At 40.5% G+C, this 15916-nt stretch overlaps 1 protein-coding gene across 1 annotated transcript in view; it reads left to right on the forward strand.

The window, feature by feature from the left end:
* Window positions 1-15916, forward strand: part of LOC126335984 (dynein beta chain, ciliary-like) — a 782187-nt gene that overhangs the window by 645292 nt on the left and 120979 nt on the right. Inside the window, exons 42-43 of the mRNA XM_049999461.1 lie at window positions 8811-9093; window positions 9187-9360. Coding sequence (XP_049855418.1) covers window positions 8811-9093; window positions 9187-9360 — 457 coding nt within the window. The remainder of the gene's footprint in view (window positions 1-8810; window positions 9094-9186; window positions 9361-15916) is intronic.

Here is a 15916-nt window from a genome sequence, read left to right on the forward strand (position 1 = left end):
ATTATAGAGTGGACATACACAAAATATGCAGTTCTAGTACACAAGCTACTACACACTGAATTTATTATCCTAAGTGCATAGCATGCTGAAGATATTCGCTTTCCAGGTACCACGGTGTGCTCGGTCCAATTTAGTTGAGACTCGACATGCATGCCGAAAAATTTTCTTGATGGTACACATTCCATGTGCTCGTCATTAACTACTAACTTGGTACTGTTCGGGTTTTTGTTTAAGTGGAAACTAATACTATTTTTTTTTAATATATTTAAGGTTAATTTATTAGCCTCTGTCCACTGGCATACATGCTTAAGTGTTTCCTCGGTTTTTCCATTGAGTACACTTGGTGACTCAGCTTTGATTAAAATGTTATTATGATCAGCAAACAGTACTGATTCACCATGTTTGACACTTTGTGGAAAATCGTTGATGTTTATTAAAAAGAGGATTGGGCCCAGCACACATCCTTGGAGGACTTCTATATTGATGTATTCTTGGTTTGCAAGGTGTGAAAAGATATGAGTGGAGTTACTTTGAGTAATTTCCACAGAAGAAAGTAACACCAAGTGAGATCTGGTGATGGTGGATGCCATTTTGTGAAACAGCTATCACCTTCTGTAGCACAGACATGTTTGCGAATAGCGATGACTGTTGGAAAATGACCAAACTATGCTCTCACGGGGGCTTTAGGGTTTCGCTTCAAAATGACAATAGTATGAAATCCAGACAATTTTTGGTTCTTGTACAGTAAATAATTGAAAGTGTTCCCGGGCTTTATGTACACCCTGTATGTGAATGACCTTCTGCTTAAAATTCAACAAGTAAAAGTGTAAGTCTCATTAGAGAGAAATCAATGGAAGAATTGGCAGATGATATTTTTCAAAGAATTACTAAGTGTATTTGCAAATTGACTCTCATTAAATTGTAAAACATTTGGGTGTAAACTTGAACTGGAAGAAGTATATTATTGAACTTCTCAAACAGTTAAGTTTGCCTAATTTTGCACTTCATACAGTTACTGATCTTCGAAATAAACATATTAATTTCCTTACATGTTTTACATATTTAGTTCAGTAATGTCATACAGCATAATTTTCTGGGGTAACTCAATTTTCTGGGTTTACCCATTACTTAGAAAGAAAGTATTCATTGTACAAAAGCAAGTGGTAAGAATACTCTGTGGTGTTCATGCTCGGATGTCCTGTAGGTACCTCTTCAAGGAGCTATGTGCTTTAACTGCACCATCACAATATATATATGTGCTAATGAAATTTATCCCTCATGAACCATGGACCTTGCTGTTGGTGGGGAGGCTTGCGTGCCTCAGTGATACAGATGGTCGTGCCATAGGTGTAACCACAACGGAGTGGTATCTGTTGAGAGGTCAGACAAATGTGTGGTTCCTGAAGAGGGGCAGCAGCCTTTTCGGTAGTTGCAGGGGCAACAGTCTGGTTGATTGACGGATCTGGCCTTGCATCACTAACCAAAACGGCCTTGCTGTGCTGGTACTGCTAACGGCTGAAAGCAAGGGGAAACTGCAGTTGTAATTTTTTCCAAGGGCATGCAGCTTTACTGTATGGTTAAATGATGATGGCATCCTCTTGGGTAAAATATTTCGGAGGTAAAATAGTCCCCCATTTGGATCTCCGGGCAGGGACTACTCAAGAGGATGTCGTTATCAGGAGAAAGAAAACTGGCGTTCTACGGATCGGAGTGTGGAATGTCAGATCCCTTAATGGGGCAGGTAGGTTATAAAATTTAAAAAGGGAAATGGATAGGTTAAGGTTAGATATAGTGGGAATTAGTGAAGTTCAGTGCAGGAGGAACAAGACTTTTGGTCAGGTGAATACAGGGTTACAAATACAAAATCAAATAGGGGTAATGCTGGAGTAGGTTTAGTAATGAATTAAAAAAATAGGAGTGTAGGTAAGCTACTACAAACAGCATAGTGAATGCATTATTGTGGCCAAGATAGACACAAAGCCCACGCCTACTACAGTAGTACAAGTTTATATGCCAACTAGCTCTGCAGAAAAGGAAGAAATTGATGAAATGTATGATGAGATAAAAGAAATTATTCAGATAGTGAAGGGAAACGAAAATTTAATAGTCATGGGTGACTGGAATTCGAGAGTAGGAAAAGGGAGAGAAGGAAGCATAGTAGGTGAATATGGATTGGGGGTAAGAAATGAAAGAGGAAGCCGCCTGGTAGAATTTTGCACAGAGAATAACTTAATCATAGTTAACACTTGGTTCAAGAACCATAAAAGAAGGTTGTATACATGGAATAATCCTGGAGATACTAGAAGGTATCAATTAGATTATATAATGGTAAGACAGAGATTTAGGAACCAGGTTTTAAATTGTAAGACATATCCAGGGGCAGATGTGGACTCTGACCACAATCTATTGGTTATGAACTGTAGATTAAAACTGACGAAACTGCAAAAAGGTGGGAATTTAAGGAGATGGGACCTGGATAAACTGAAAGAACCAGAGGTTGTACAGAGTTTCAGAGAGAGCATAAGGGAACAATTGACAGGAATGGGGGAAAGAAATATAGTAGAAGAAGAATGGGTAGCTCTGAGAGATGAAGTAGTGAAGGCAGCAGAGGATCAAGTAGGTAGAAAGACGAGGGCTATTAGAAATCCTTGGGTCACAGAAGAAATATTGAATTTAATTGATGAAGGAAGTGCAAAATGGCTAAGCAGGGATGGCTAGACGACAAATGTAAGGATGTAGAGGCACATATCATTGGGGGTAAGATAGACACTGCCTACAGAAAAATTAAAGAGACCTTTGGAGAAAAGAGAACCACTTGTATGAATATCAAGAGATGATATGGAAACCCAGTTCTAAGCAAAGAAGGGAAAGCAGAAAGGTGGAAGGAGTATATAGAGGGTCTATACAAGGGCGATGTACTTGAGGACAATATTATGGAACTGGAAGAGGATGTAGATGAAGATGAAATGGGAGATACGATACTGCGTGAAGAGTTTGACAGAGCACTGAAAGACCTGAATCGAAACAAGGCCCTGGGAGTAGACAACATTCCATTATAATTACTGACGGCCTTGGGAGAGCCAGTCCTGACAAAACTCTACCATCTGGTGGGCAAGATGTATGAGGCAGGTGAAATACCCCCAGACTTCAAGAAGAATATAATAATTTCAAACCCAAAGAAGGCAGGTGTTGACAGATGTGAAAATTACTGAACTATCAGTTTAATAAGTCACAGCTGCAAAATACTAATGCAAATTCTTTACAGACAAATGGAAAAACTGGCAGAAGCTGACCTCGGGGAAAATCAGTTTGGATTACATAGAAATATTGGAACACGTGAAGCAATACTGACCTTACGACTTATCTTAGAAGAAAGATTAAGGAAAGGCAAACCTACATTTCTAGCATTTGTAGACTTAGAGAAAGCTTTTGACAGTGTTGACTGGATTACTCTCTTTGAAATTCTAAAGGTGGCAGGGGTAAAATACAGGGAGCGAAAGACTATTTACAATTTGTACAGAAAACAGATGGCAGTTATAAGAGTCGAGGGGCATGAAAGGGAAGCAGTGGTTGGGAAGGAAGTGAGACATGGTTGTAGCCTCTCCCCGATGTTATTTAATCTGTATATTGGGCAAGCAGTAAAGGAAACAAAAGAAAAAATTGGAGTAGGTATTAAAATCCATGGAGTAGAAATAAAAACTTTGTGGTTTGCCGATTACATTGTAATTCTGTCAAAGACAGCAAAAGACTTGGAAGAGCAGTTGAAAGGAATTGGCAGTGTCTTGAAAGGATGATATAAGATGAACATCAAGAAAAGCAAAACGAGGATAATGGAATGTAGTCGAACTAAGTTGGGCGATGCTGAGGGAAAGAGATTAGGAAATGAGACACTTAAAGTAGTAAAGGAGTTTTGCTTTTGGGGAGCAAATTAACTCACTCATGATGGTCAAGCTAGAGAGGATATAAAATGTAGACTGGCAATGGTAAGCAAAGTGTATCTGAAGAAGAGAAATTTGTTAGCATTGAGTATAGATTTAAGTGTCAGGAAGTCGTACCTGAAAGTATTTGTATGGAGTGTAGCCATGTATGGAAGTGAAACATGGACAATAAATAGTTTGGACAAGAAGAGAATATAAGCTTTCGAAATGTGGTGCTACAGAAGAATGCTGAAGATTAGATGGGTAGATCACATAACTAATGAGGAGGTATTGAACAGAATTGGGGAGGAGAGGAGTTTGTGGCACAACTTGACAAGAAGAAGGGACCAGTTGGTAGGACGTGTTCTAAGGCATGAAGGGATCACAAATTTAGCATTGGAGGGCAACGTGGAGGGTAAAAATCATAGAGGGAGACCAAGAGATGAATACACTAAGCAGTTTCAGAGGGATGTAGGTTGTTGTAAGTAGTGGGATGTGAAAAAGCTTGCATAGGATAGAGTATCATGGAGAGCTGCATCAAACCATTCTGAGGACTAAAGACCACAACAAGAACAATGAAATTTATCATAAATGTCTGATAGGAAGTGAAGCTAGTTTTAAATCTAATGTAAAATCATTTCTATTTGACAGCTATGCCATTGATGAATTTTTCTTAAAAACTGGTAACCAGTTAAAAATATTTAATTGTAGTTGCATGAGTAGGACTAAAAATAATATGTTCATTAATATTACCGCTATTCATGTGTATGTATCTTGTAAACTGACTTGTTCCACATCAATTTGAAAAAAATAGATCATTTAAATGATCTATGGAACATGTGACTAACTAACTGAGCACTGAAGACTTTGCTGTTCAGTACCAAAAATTTGATCCATTTCTTCATATCAGTACGGGTTCTGTAGTATCTACAACAATGCAGTTACTACTCTCTCCCAGTCAAACATATGTATACATTTATGTATTATGGCATAGCTACTCATTACAGTAAATTTTGAGACTGATTCCTCTTTCTGTACTTTAATGAAATAAAAATATTTTCCTGTGGAATTCTGACACTGCTTACCTCCTGAGACTTAAGGTTGTATTCAAAGGCATAACAATATGAAAAGGATGGACTGTTATCCATCACATATTGGAGGCACTGACTAGCAGATACATAAAAAAAGGACTGCTAGGTAGTATTAACTATTGAACAAAGTCTTTCATCAGATGATCAGATGTAGACAAAACAAAATGCACATTCACTTGAGATATGCAAATCTCTCTCTCTCTCTCTCTCTCTCTCTCTCTCTCTCTCTCTCATACACACACACACACACACACACACACACACACACACACACACACACACACACACACACACTCAGGGCCAGCGTCATCTCGTGATGCTAAAGCCTAGCTGCTACTGCATCTAATGTGAGTAGTTGTGAGATGAGAGGCATATAAAAGGGGGAAAGGACTATGCAGGTGTGCTGGTGGGATAGGAAGCTTATGTAAGTCTAGAGTAGGAGCAGGGAAGTATATAGGCAGCTGGAGGACAGGGACTAGTGGAGGTTGAGGTCAGAGGGGTTTGGGACTGAGGAATATGTTGCAGAGAGATTTTCCATCTGTGCATTCCAGAAAAAGCTTGTGTTGGAGGGAAGAATCTAGATGGCAAAGGCTGTGAAGTAGTCACTGAAGTCGGGCACAGAGATTGTTGCTTTTCAACTATCTTTCTGAAATGAGAAATATCTCACCCCTCCTACAGCGGTATTCTGCTGTGCATCCATCCTGCACAATATCCTTATCTGCTCCCATTCCATCCTTGCTCCGAACCCATTGCCCCATGACTCATAACCATGCTGTACACCTATATGCAAGACCTGTCCCATACATCCTCCCACTATCACCTATGCCAGCCCTATCAGAGGCATCTCCTATCCCGTTGGAGGCAGGGCCACCTGTGAAAGCAGTCATATGATCTACCAACTTAGCTGCAACCAGTGTTGTGAATTTTACATGGGCCTGACCACTAATGAGCTGTTTCTCCACCTGAATGGCCACCACCAAACTGTAGCCAAGAGATAACTGAATCACTCAGTTGCTGAGAATGCTGTGTAACCTGATGAGCTTGTCTTCAGTGAGTGCTTCACTGCCTGTGCTATCTAGTTTCTTCTTTTCTGAATTGTGCAGGTGGGAACTCTCCCTGCAACATATCCTTAATTTCTGTGATGCCTCCAAGCCCCAGCCTTCACTAATCTCTGTTCCTCCCCCTTCCCTGGCCAGTATCTCATCCACACCCCCACTACCCACCACAGCAATGATTGATGCTCAACACCAGATGCAGTAGAAGCTGTCAGACCTTAGTGCTCCGAGATGACAGTGGGCATGTGTGTGTTTGTTTGTGTGTGTGTGTGTGTGTGTGTGTGTGAGAGAGAGAGAGAGAGGGGGGGGGGGGGAGGGAGAGAGAGAGAGAGAGAGAGAGAGAGATACAAATATGTATGATATATTTAGATCAAAGAAAAATGAATTTTTGTATGTGCAATTAAAGTTTGACTTGAATGTAGGAAAGACAGCAGCTTGGAGCCAGTGGGCCTGTATTGAGCCCTTAGAAGACATTTGCCATGATCTTCGAAGCCTGGAGCTTAGTAAAGAAGTTCTTGCTACCTTATGGATTGAAGCACTAATATATATATATATATAGGACAGTAAGCAGAACAAACCAATGATGGGATAGATTTCACATTTTGTGCTATTTCCAAACACGTACTCATTTTCCTCACCTTGAGCTGGGCTTCTTGCCATATCATGCCTGATGTTATGTGGAAATCTAAGGGAGCACTGCCGTCCTCTTTTTTCCAGACTCAGAATACTCACAATTATAAGTTTATATATCTATGTGTCTGTACTCTATATTAAAAACAATATTTCAGAATTTATGCCAGAGGAGAAACGTATGAGCACAACACCAGGGCTAAGGGTAATTTAGACATACCATGCCACAGATTAGCAAGAACAGGAAATTCTCACTAAGTAAACCCACTCAAAATGTTGAATAAACTGCCAATTCATGTTCAGTCTACGGATATAAATTTTTAAAAAATTAAGTGGTACAGCTGGTTGTCAGATCATCTATTCTATGACATTAAAGAATTCTGTGAGATCCCTGATGATTAGGATTTTACCATTTAAAAGTTGTCTGTAGTTAAACATATTATTGTGTGCTATGGTTAATCTTAAACATATTATTGTGTGCTATGGTTAATCATGTGTAATTACATAGTGTATACAATATACCATACACTACTATATTATATTAGATTATAGTATAGCTTATTGCAATAACTTTTAGAAGCTATACTGGTGTAATTTGGTACACTACCATGCTTAAAATGTATTCTATAATGTCCTGACACTAGATTATTTTATTTTATGTATGTACTATTACATCCTGTATGACAAAACCAATATCATTGTAAAATGATCTATGGTGAATAAAATTCTTGATTCTTGTTTTCAATGCTTGCTGTAGAGTTGCTGCATCAGATTGGGAGAGAGCCAATGGTAATGAGTGTGACTGTGTCATTAGAAATGTGAGTGGGGAATGGGCAAACAATTTTTGATTTACACTGAGTCTCACAGTCCTGTTGTGTACTTCAAAGAGTGTAGATGAAGAACAGCATCTGGTTGGACTTGTAAAGCCCTGTAATAGGCTTGTTAAGCACAAAGCTTGAAAAGCACTCCTACTGCACATGTATTGGACTTATACAGGAACATCACTGTAATTGGCATCAGGGGTGGCGTGTGGAAAGGAGACTGAAACACTGGATGAAAATGCTGAAAAGATAACATGAATATTTGGTAAGGGGAAGGATTTTACCATCATTTGTGCCCATTACTTCTCATATTTATTTTGATGTGTGAGAAGAAGCAAAGGAAGACCAAGCTGTATGGTGTTGTTAAATATCTTATTTGACACAAGAATGTACCACTCAGAAGAAAAACCAGAAGGAAATCCAATCTGTTTAGAAGTGTGACTTGTGAGAGAAGACAAAGCAGTATTCAGCATGAAACATTGAGGAACTTTGCTCAGCGTAACAAGTGTAGCATTCATGTTTTTCACAGACTTATATTGAATGAGTCTATGAGTGAATGGAGGTCAACTCTTTAAAAACGTGTAAAATAGCTGGACAGTTTTAGACCCTGAGGATGACCATGTCAAAGATTAGAAATGTGCTTTAGAATAATGTGTAGCTGTAAGGATGCAATGGCTTTAGCATACAGGAAAAGAAAGCTAAAGATAAAACTGGACAGAACAACATTATTTTGTGATCAATCTAATAGATGGATTGGTGTAAGATGTTGTGTGCATATGTGTGTTTCAAGAAAGTAGTAATATTTCCATATACTCTAAGTATGAAGCTTGTGTTTGGCCAAGTATGTTTCTTCAGGAATAATTTACAGTATGACTGAAATCTGCATCAATACTCACAGTTGTGCAAGTGCAGCTTACCTAGGAGGACCACTGGCAAAGTATATGTACTTAAATTGTGAAGAGGTCATACTTGTGCAGATATGAAGCAGTTTACTTTAACCAGATAATAAATATGCTTCCCCCCCCCCCCCCCCCCCTCCCAGTTCTTTCTCTCTCTCATAATTCTAGTCCCTTTATTCCCTCCTGAGGTCTGTATTTCATCCATTTCTTCCACAGTGCGGAAGGGAATATGTTTGCCTTGTAATCATTTGCTCAGTTTCATAATTTATGGACGTTTCTTCCTTATTGTTGTATTTGTTACTATACACACTCTATATGTATCCTTTATCAATTAAGTAGTAATGCTTATTAATTTGGTTACAGGTATGATAACTTTTTTAAATATTCATTTATTTAGGTACGTCACCAGTTGGGTGGAGACTAGAGAACACCAAGCTGAGAGATCAAATCTCATTGTCTTATTTGACAAGTACATTCCTTCATGCCTTGAAGCTCTGAGAACGCGATTTAAGAAAGTAACTCCCATAGCTGAAATTTCACATATACAAATGCTGTGCCACCTATTAGACTGTCTCATAATACCTGCAAATCTGCCAAATGACTGTCCAAAGGAATGGTATGAGATATATTTTGTCTTTGCTTGTGTCTGGGCTTTTGGTGCTGCAATTTGCCAAGATCAGGTGAGTTAAATGATGATTTAATTTGTATTAATATATGCTTTATAACTTCTTCGTAACTGTGTCTATCATTTTTGTCTGCTTGTTTCTGAACAGTTGATAGATTACCGCGTGGAATTTTCAAAATGGTGGGCAAATGAATTTAAGACGGTGAAATTTCCATCACAAGGAACTGTTTTTAATTATTTTGTTGACCATGAAACTAAGAAATTTCTACCTTGGGAGGAAAAAGTTCAAAAATTTGAACTTGATTATGATATACCACTCCAGGTAATGTAAAAGTTTCCTGTGCAATTAACGTCAAAATATAAATCAGAGAGATCATTGTCAGCAAAGCTTAGAATTGTAGGCAGAATAACAACAAAAGCAAAAGAAACTGTTGACGCATGAATTTTCAAATCTAAAAGTACTTTACAGGGGAGCAGAAGAGGGAAAAGGAAGAAAGTACATATTTAAAAAATATAAAAAAATCATAATAAAAGACTTACTCACAAGTCTGAATTGAGGAAGGAAGGGAATTGAATTTTTTGTCAGTTTTACATAACATCTCTGTTGTCATCATTTTTGGGATAAGATTCAAGGCATTTTTATTGTGAAAGAATTTCCATTAGGACTAAGGCCTTGAGTTGCAGACAGGCATACTGAAAAAGACTGCTAAAATATTTAAGCTTTCAGACAAAGTCCTTAGGGATGTGTGTGTATTTTCTACTTCAGAAGGAGAACTTTGCCCAAAAGTTAAAACTATTCTCCAAAAGGACATTTATTCAGCAAACTACACAGGGTACCAAAAGCAGGAAAATGCATTTCAAGAAGTTTTCTGTGTCTCTATTTCCTCCTAGTTTTTAATTGCACTTTTTATTTGAATTCTATTTCTGTTCTTTTCCTCTAACCATATAATATCTTTGGACTGAAGGTGGAAGTGTGCTTACCAGTATACAATATTTAACCTCCTACTCTCTCTGACATCTCTCTCTTCCTGTTTGTCACGTTGTTCCTCCCTGAAGGTGGGTCAGGTCAACTTGGGACCTGAGTGACTTACCCTCTTTTCCAAACTTCTCCAGTGTATTCCTCTTTCCTCCTTGAAATAGGAACTAACAACTCTGAAAGTTGATCTGATTAGGAACACAAAGAAACACACAGACATAGAAGAAATACAAATTTATTGGGTCATGAAGTGACATCAACAAGAATACAATGAAGGCAGAGTCATGAAGTGACAACAATAAGAACTCAGTGAAGGTAGTTACGAGTCTTGAACACGCAGCAACTGAGATCCCGGAGGCCTGTGTATAGCTTTATGAAGATGCTGTCTCCATCTTGTGTTGCTGGCTTCTTGTTGTTTGTGTGTGGCTATCCAGGTGACTGCAGTTGGTGATGGTGCTGTCCATGGCAGCAGGCCATTTGGATGTCAGCATACACTATGCTTGCCGTAGTGGCCCCACATGTGTCTGCTGTGAATGGTAGGTCTAGTAAATGCCAGGTTACAACACTCCTCCTTCCTTGCTAGGTGAGTGACCAGGTGCCACAGTCTGTGATGCTGTTTCTGCAAAGAATATCATGGTGTCTGTGGCAATGTTGGGGGTGGCAGTCAAATGTGTGAAAATTCCCAGTCCACCTCTATCAGTGTGTATGGAAAAAAGTGGTTGGGATGAGGGCACTCCCATCACCCATGGACCCAGGGGCGACTAGTGGACAGGACCAGAAATAGGGGGCAGGAGCCCTCTGGACGTCACATTCCACAACAAGAGATAATGGTGGTCTGGAGAGGAGAGGCTCTGGGGAGGGAACCAAATACTGTCCCTGCTGACAGCAGCATATCCTCAGCGCAGTGGGAGGTTTTGGCACTCATCGCAGGTAGCAAACTCATCACCCATTGCTGGGGAAGGTGGACATGGTCAGGCCTGTCCGGAGTGGCCAGGGCTGATGAAGAATGAGATGGAAACCCACAGCCTGAGGAGAGGGACCCACACCAATTCTGGGACACAACTGGCTCTGGTGATATGCCATGAGACGATCTTCAGTGTGAACCATGAAGATGTGGTGATTGTGCTGGCTATGGACAATGACTGGAATCCCGTGAGGACACTACGTGAAACCCCAGACCCAGCCTGGTATGCTGAGCACAGATGTCAATGAAATTGGTGCCGCTGGGGGACACCTATTTGGCAGCAAGAGGTTGAGCAGCATCAATTGCTGATAGCTGTGCAGGAACTCAGCAGACTTTTGGCCTCTGTGTCCATCTTCTTTCTTATGCAAGAGATCCCCCAGTGGCCCAGAAGGACCTCCTGCCACATAGCCACCATAACCACCACACAGGGAATGAATCCTTCCACCGACAAGAGTGAGAGGTACTGACACAATGTGTAATAATTGCAGAGTGGGTCCAATGCCCAGCCCAACGACAGTCTGGCCACCTCTGTTGTACCATGTGCACAACTTGCACCATAGCATCCAATCTGTTGCCACAGCAGAGGCAACAGGAGAACTGGTGATGGAGAAGACATCTGCCATATTCCTCTCCTCGATATCCAGGTGAGAACCCAGCAGTTACTTCTTGTCAAATGAGGCGTCAAGGCCCATTGGGAGCCAGTACAGAACATCCTCATTTGTATGTTGCAACTTGGGACAAAAATGAATGTTGTAATTGTACTGGGACAAGAACAGAACCCAGTGCTGAAGATGACTAGTGGCTTTCTCTGGCAAGGACAATGATGGGCTAAACAGGGAAACCAAAGGCTTATGGTCAGTAGTTAAATGAAATTTTACAGTATGACTGGATTTTTTAAGGCCTAGACAATAGCAGGAACATCTCTTTCCACCTGAGAATAAAGTTGCTTAGCTAGTTGAGTGTTGTGTTTGGTGCAAAGGTAATAGGCTGTTCGGAGCCATCTGAATGGTGTTGGGCCAGGACCACTTCCATCCTGTACTTGGACGCATCCATTAGTGAAATTACATTTGAGGCTAGAACAGAAGTAATGTAGGTGATCCTCTGTGGCAGCATGGCCAGCTCCCTATAGAATATTGTAAAACATGACACAGAGTGAAGGCTATCATTAAGCTGTACAAAAGCATGCTCATAAGCTACAGATCAAACAAAAGGAGAACATTTCTGCAGTAATAGATGCAGTGGGTAGGCAATAATTGCCACTCTGGGAATAAACTTACAATAGTGCACCATGTTGTTGAGGAATGCCTGAAGTTCATGAAGATTAGACAAGGGGGGGGGGGGGGGGGGGGAGATGTATTTTTACTTATGAAAAACAGCATTTTTGAAGTAATCGCAAATGAGTGCTTGGCCTATTCTTCATGCTGTTGTCCAGTCAATGTGCTCAGTGCAACGCACAACCTGTACCTTACATGTTGCTCTATACCTCATGTTTGTTCTTACTATGACAAACTTGATCCCATCCTTGTTTCCAAGTTTGTTACATCTACATACTCTGCAACCTACCATATGGTGCGTGGCGGAGGGTACCTCGTACCACAACTAGCATCTTCTCTCCCTGTTCCACTCCCAAACAGAACGAGGGAAAAATGACTGCCTATATGCCTCTGTAGAAGCCCTAATCTGTCTTATCTTATCTTTGTGGTCTTTCTGCGAAATATAAGTTTACGGCAGTAAAATTGTACTGCAGTCAGCCTCAAATGCTGGTTCTGTAAATTTCCTCAGTAGCGATTCACGAAAAGAATGCCTCATTTCCTCCAGAGACTCCCACCTGAGTTCCTGAAGCATTTCTGTAACACTCGCATGATGATCAAACCTACCAGTAACAAATCTAGCAACTGACCTCTGAATTGCTTCTATGTCCTCCCTCAATTCGACCTGATAGGGATCCCAAATGTTCAAGCAGTACTCAAGAATAGGTTGTATTAGTGTTTTATAAGCAGTCTCCTTCACTGATGAACCACATCTTCCCTAAATTCTACCAATAAATCGAAGATGACTATCTGCCTTCCCCACAACATCCATTACATGCTTGTCCGACTTCACATCACTCTGCAATGTTACGCCCAAATATTTAAACGACGTGACTGTGTCAAGCGCTACACTACTAATAGAGTATTCAAACATTACGGGATTCTTTTAATATTCATTTGCATTAATTTACATTCATCTATATTTAGAGTTAGCTGTCATTCTTTACACCAATCACAAATCCTCTCCAAGTCATCTTGTATCCTCCTACAGTCACCTAATGACGACACCTTCCCATACACCACAGCATCATCAGCAAACAGCCACACATTGCTATCCACCCTATCCAAAAGATCATTTATGTAGATAGAAAACAAGAGTGGACCTACCACACTTCGTTGGGGCACTCCACATGATACCCTCACCTCCGATGAACACTCACCATTGAGGACAATGTACTGGGTTGTATTACTTAAGAAGTCTTTGAGCCCTCACATATTTGGGAACCAATCCCATATGCTCGTACCTTAGTTAGGAGTCTGCACTGGGGCACCGAGTCAAACACTCTCTGGAAGTCAAGGAATATGGCATGCGTCTGATACCCTTCATCCATGGTTCGCAAAATATCATGTGAAAAAAGGGCAAGTTGCGTTTCACAGGAGCAAGCCTTGCTGATGCATGGACAGCAACTTCTCTGTCTCAAGAAAATTCATTATATTCGAAATGAGAATATGTTCGAGAATCCTGCAACAAACCGATGTTAAGGATATTGGTATGTAATTTTGAGGATCCATCCCTCTACCCTTCTTATATACAGTCGTCACCTGCACTTTGTTGCAGTCACTCGGGACTTTGCATTGGGCAAGACATTCGCAATAAATGCAAGCTAAGTAAGGAGCCAATGCAGTAGAGTACTCTCCGTAAATCCGAATTGGAATCCCATCAGGACCTGACGATTTATTTATTTTCAACCCATTCAGCTGCTTCACAACCCCAGGGATGTCTATCACTATGTCCTCCATACAGGAATCTGTACGAGTCTCAAACAGCAGTATGTTTGTACGATCCTCCTGCTTGAAAGATTTCTCAAATGCTAAATTTAAAATTTTGGCTTCTGTTGCCAGGCCAGACTGATCAGTGAGTGACTGGATGGAAGCCTTTGACCCGCTTACTGATTTTACGTAAGACCAGAATTTCCTTGGGTTTTCAGCAAGATCTTTTGTTAAAGTATGATGGTGATAGTGGTTGTATGCTTCGCATATTACTCTTTTCACAGCAGCATGAATCTCTAATAACTTTTGCCTGTCCTCATTCTCCCGATCTTTCTTGTACCGTGAGTGCAACTGTCTTTGCTTCCTGAGCATTCTCCGAATTGCGCTGTTAAACCACGGTGGGTCTTTTCCATCCGTAACCCACTTTACAACTAAAACAAACACTATTTATGGAACAAAGTACTTTATAGAGCATTATGTAAGATACAGGTTGTGTGTAGCACTGAACACATTGATTGGACAACAGTAATAGTGTAAAGAATAGGCTGAACACTCATTTTTGATTGTTTTAATAATGCTGTTTCCTTGGCGGCTCACCAGAGCATACCGGGGGGGCAGACCCAGGTGGCCTCTATAAGTGGGCCTATGAACTGAATGAACATGCACTCACCGAAATTGCACGTGTCATAAGTGAAAATACATCATGGGGCAAAGCTGTAATGGTGGTGAGATGTTATATTGTGGGACACACACCCTGCCAGGAAATTTCATGACCCAAATAAACAACAGAATGCTGGCAAAGAGAGAATTAGTGAGATTATATTTGAGGCTCACAGCTTGGAAAACAGAAGTAATGTAGATGATCCTCTGTGTTAGCATCTGTCATGATGGTGTCATCAAGACAGTTAATGCAAAGGACAACCAACATAATCTGTCCTAAAAAATGTTGAAAGATGGAAGGTGTACAAGCAACCCTAAACATTAGTGATTGATATTGAAAAAGACATAAAGCCATATTAACCACAAGCAACTGTTTTGGTGCCTCATACAATGGACTCAGAAGCTAGCCTTCGGCCAAGTCAATTTTTGGAAAGAATTGGCCTCCAGCCATCTCTGTGGGCAATTCCCCCACTCAAGGTATGGGGTAAGTGTTGATGACCAAATATGCATTGTTGTCCTTGAGGTCACCACAGCACCAAACCCGATCAGTTAACTTCTTTATGATCACTAATACACTGTCCGCGCCCGGTAGCTGAGTGGCCAGCATGGCAGACTGTCAATCCTAAGGGCCCGGGTTCGATTCCCATGTGTACTGTGAAGTTATTTGCACAGCCTAATGCTGGAGCAAACAGATAAGGAAAGTCAGACTACAAAGAACCCAGTTTGTGATATGGCACTTGATCTGACACCACATGCACCACATTCATGGTAGGAAAAACCAAAAGCAGTAAAGGCATCTAACCCAAACAAATTTTCAGTACTCACATAACTGACCACCAACTATTTAATCTTATGGGCAACTGAGTTATAGATTGTGTAAATTTACCATGAATAGGAATCTGCTGTTTGTTGTACCTTAGAATTGACAGTAAACTGTGTGACAATGGTGGGGACCCTAGACTGGTATATGTATGAGAGTTGAGAGAGGACATGGTAACCCCCCTGTCAACTTGTAGTACTAATGGCTGAACCATCATCCACAATTCAGTTAATGTTCTGACCTGATGGCAAAGGTGAACACAGTGATAAAATGGTATGAAGTTGATGGCCATTGAGTCCTACAATTTTTCATGGGTGGATAAAGATTTAAATATCACTGATGTGTGACCTTTTTCTTCACATTTGTGGCAAGAGGTACAGCCCTTGGAGCAGGCCACCTGCTCATGCTGTTTGAAACAAGAGGGGCATGAATTATGTG

Source organism: Schistocerca gregaria, chromosome 2 (genome assembly GCF_023897955.1).
Source record: "Schistocerca gregaria isolate iqSchGreg1 chromosome 2, iqSchGreg1.2, whole genome shotgun sequence".
In the NCBI taxonomy this organism is placed as follows: Eukaryota; Metazoa; Arthropoda; class Insecta; order Orthoptera; family Acrididae; genus Schistocerca; species Schistocerca gregaria.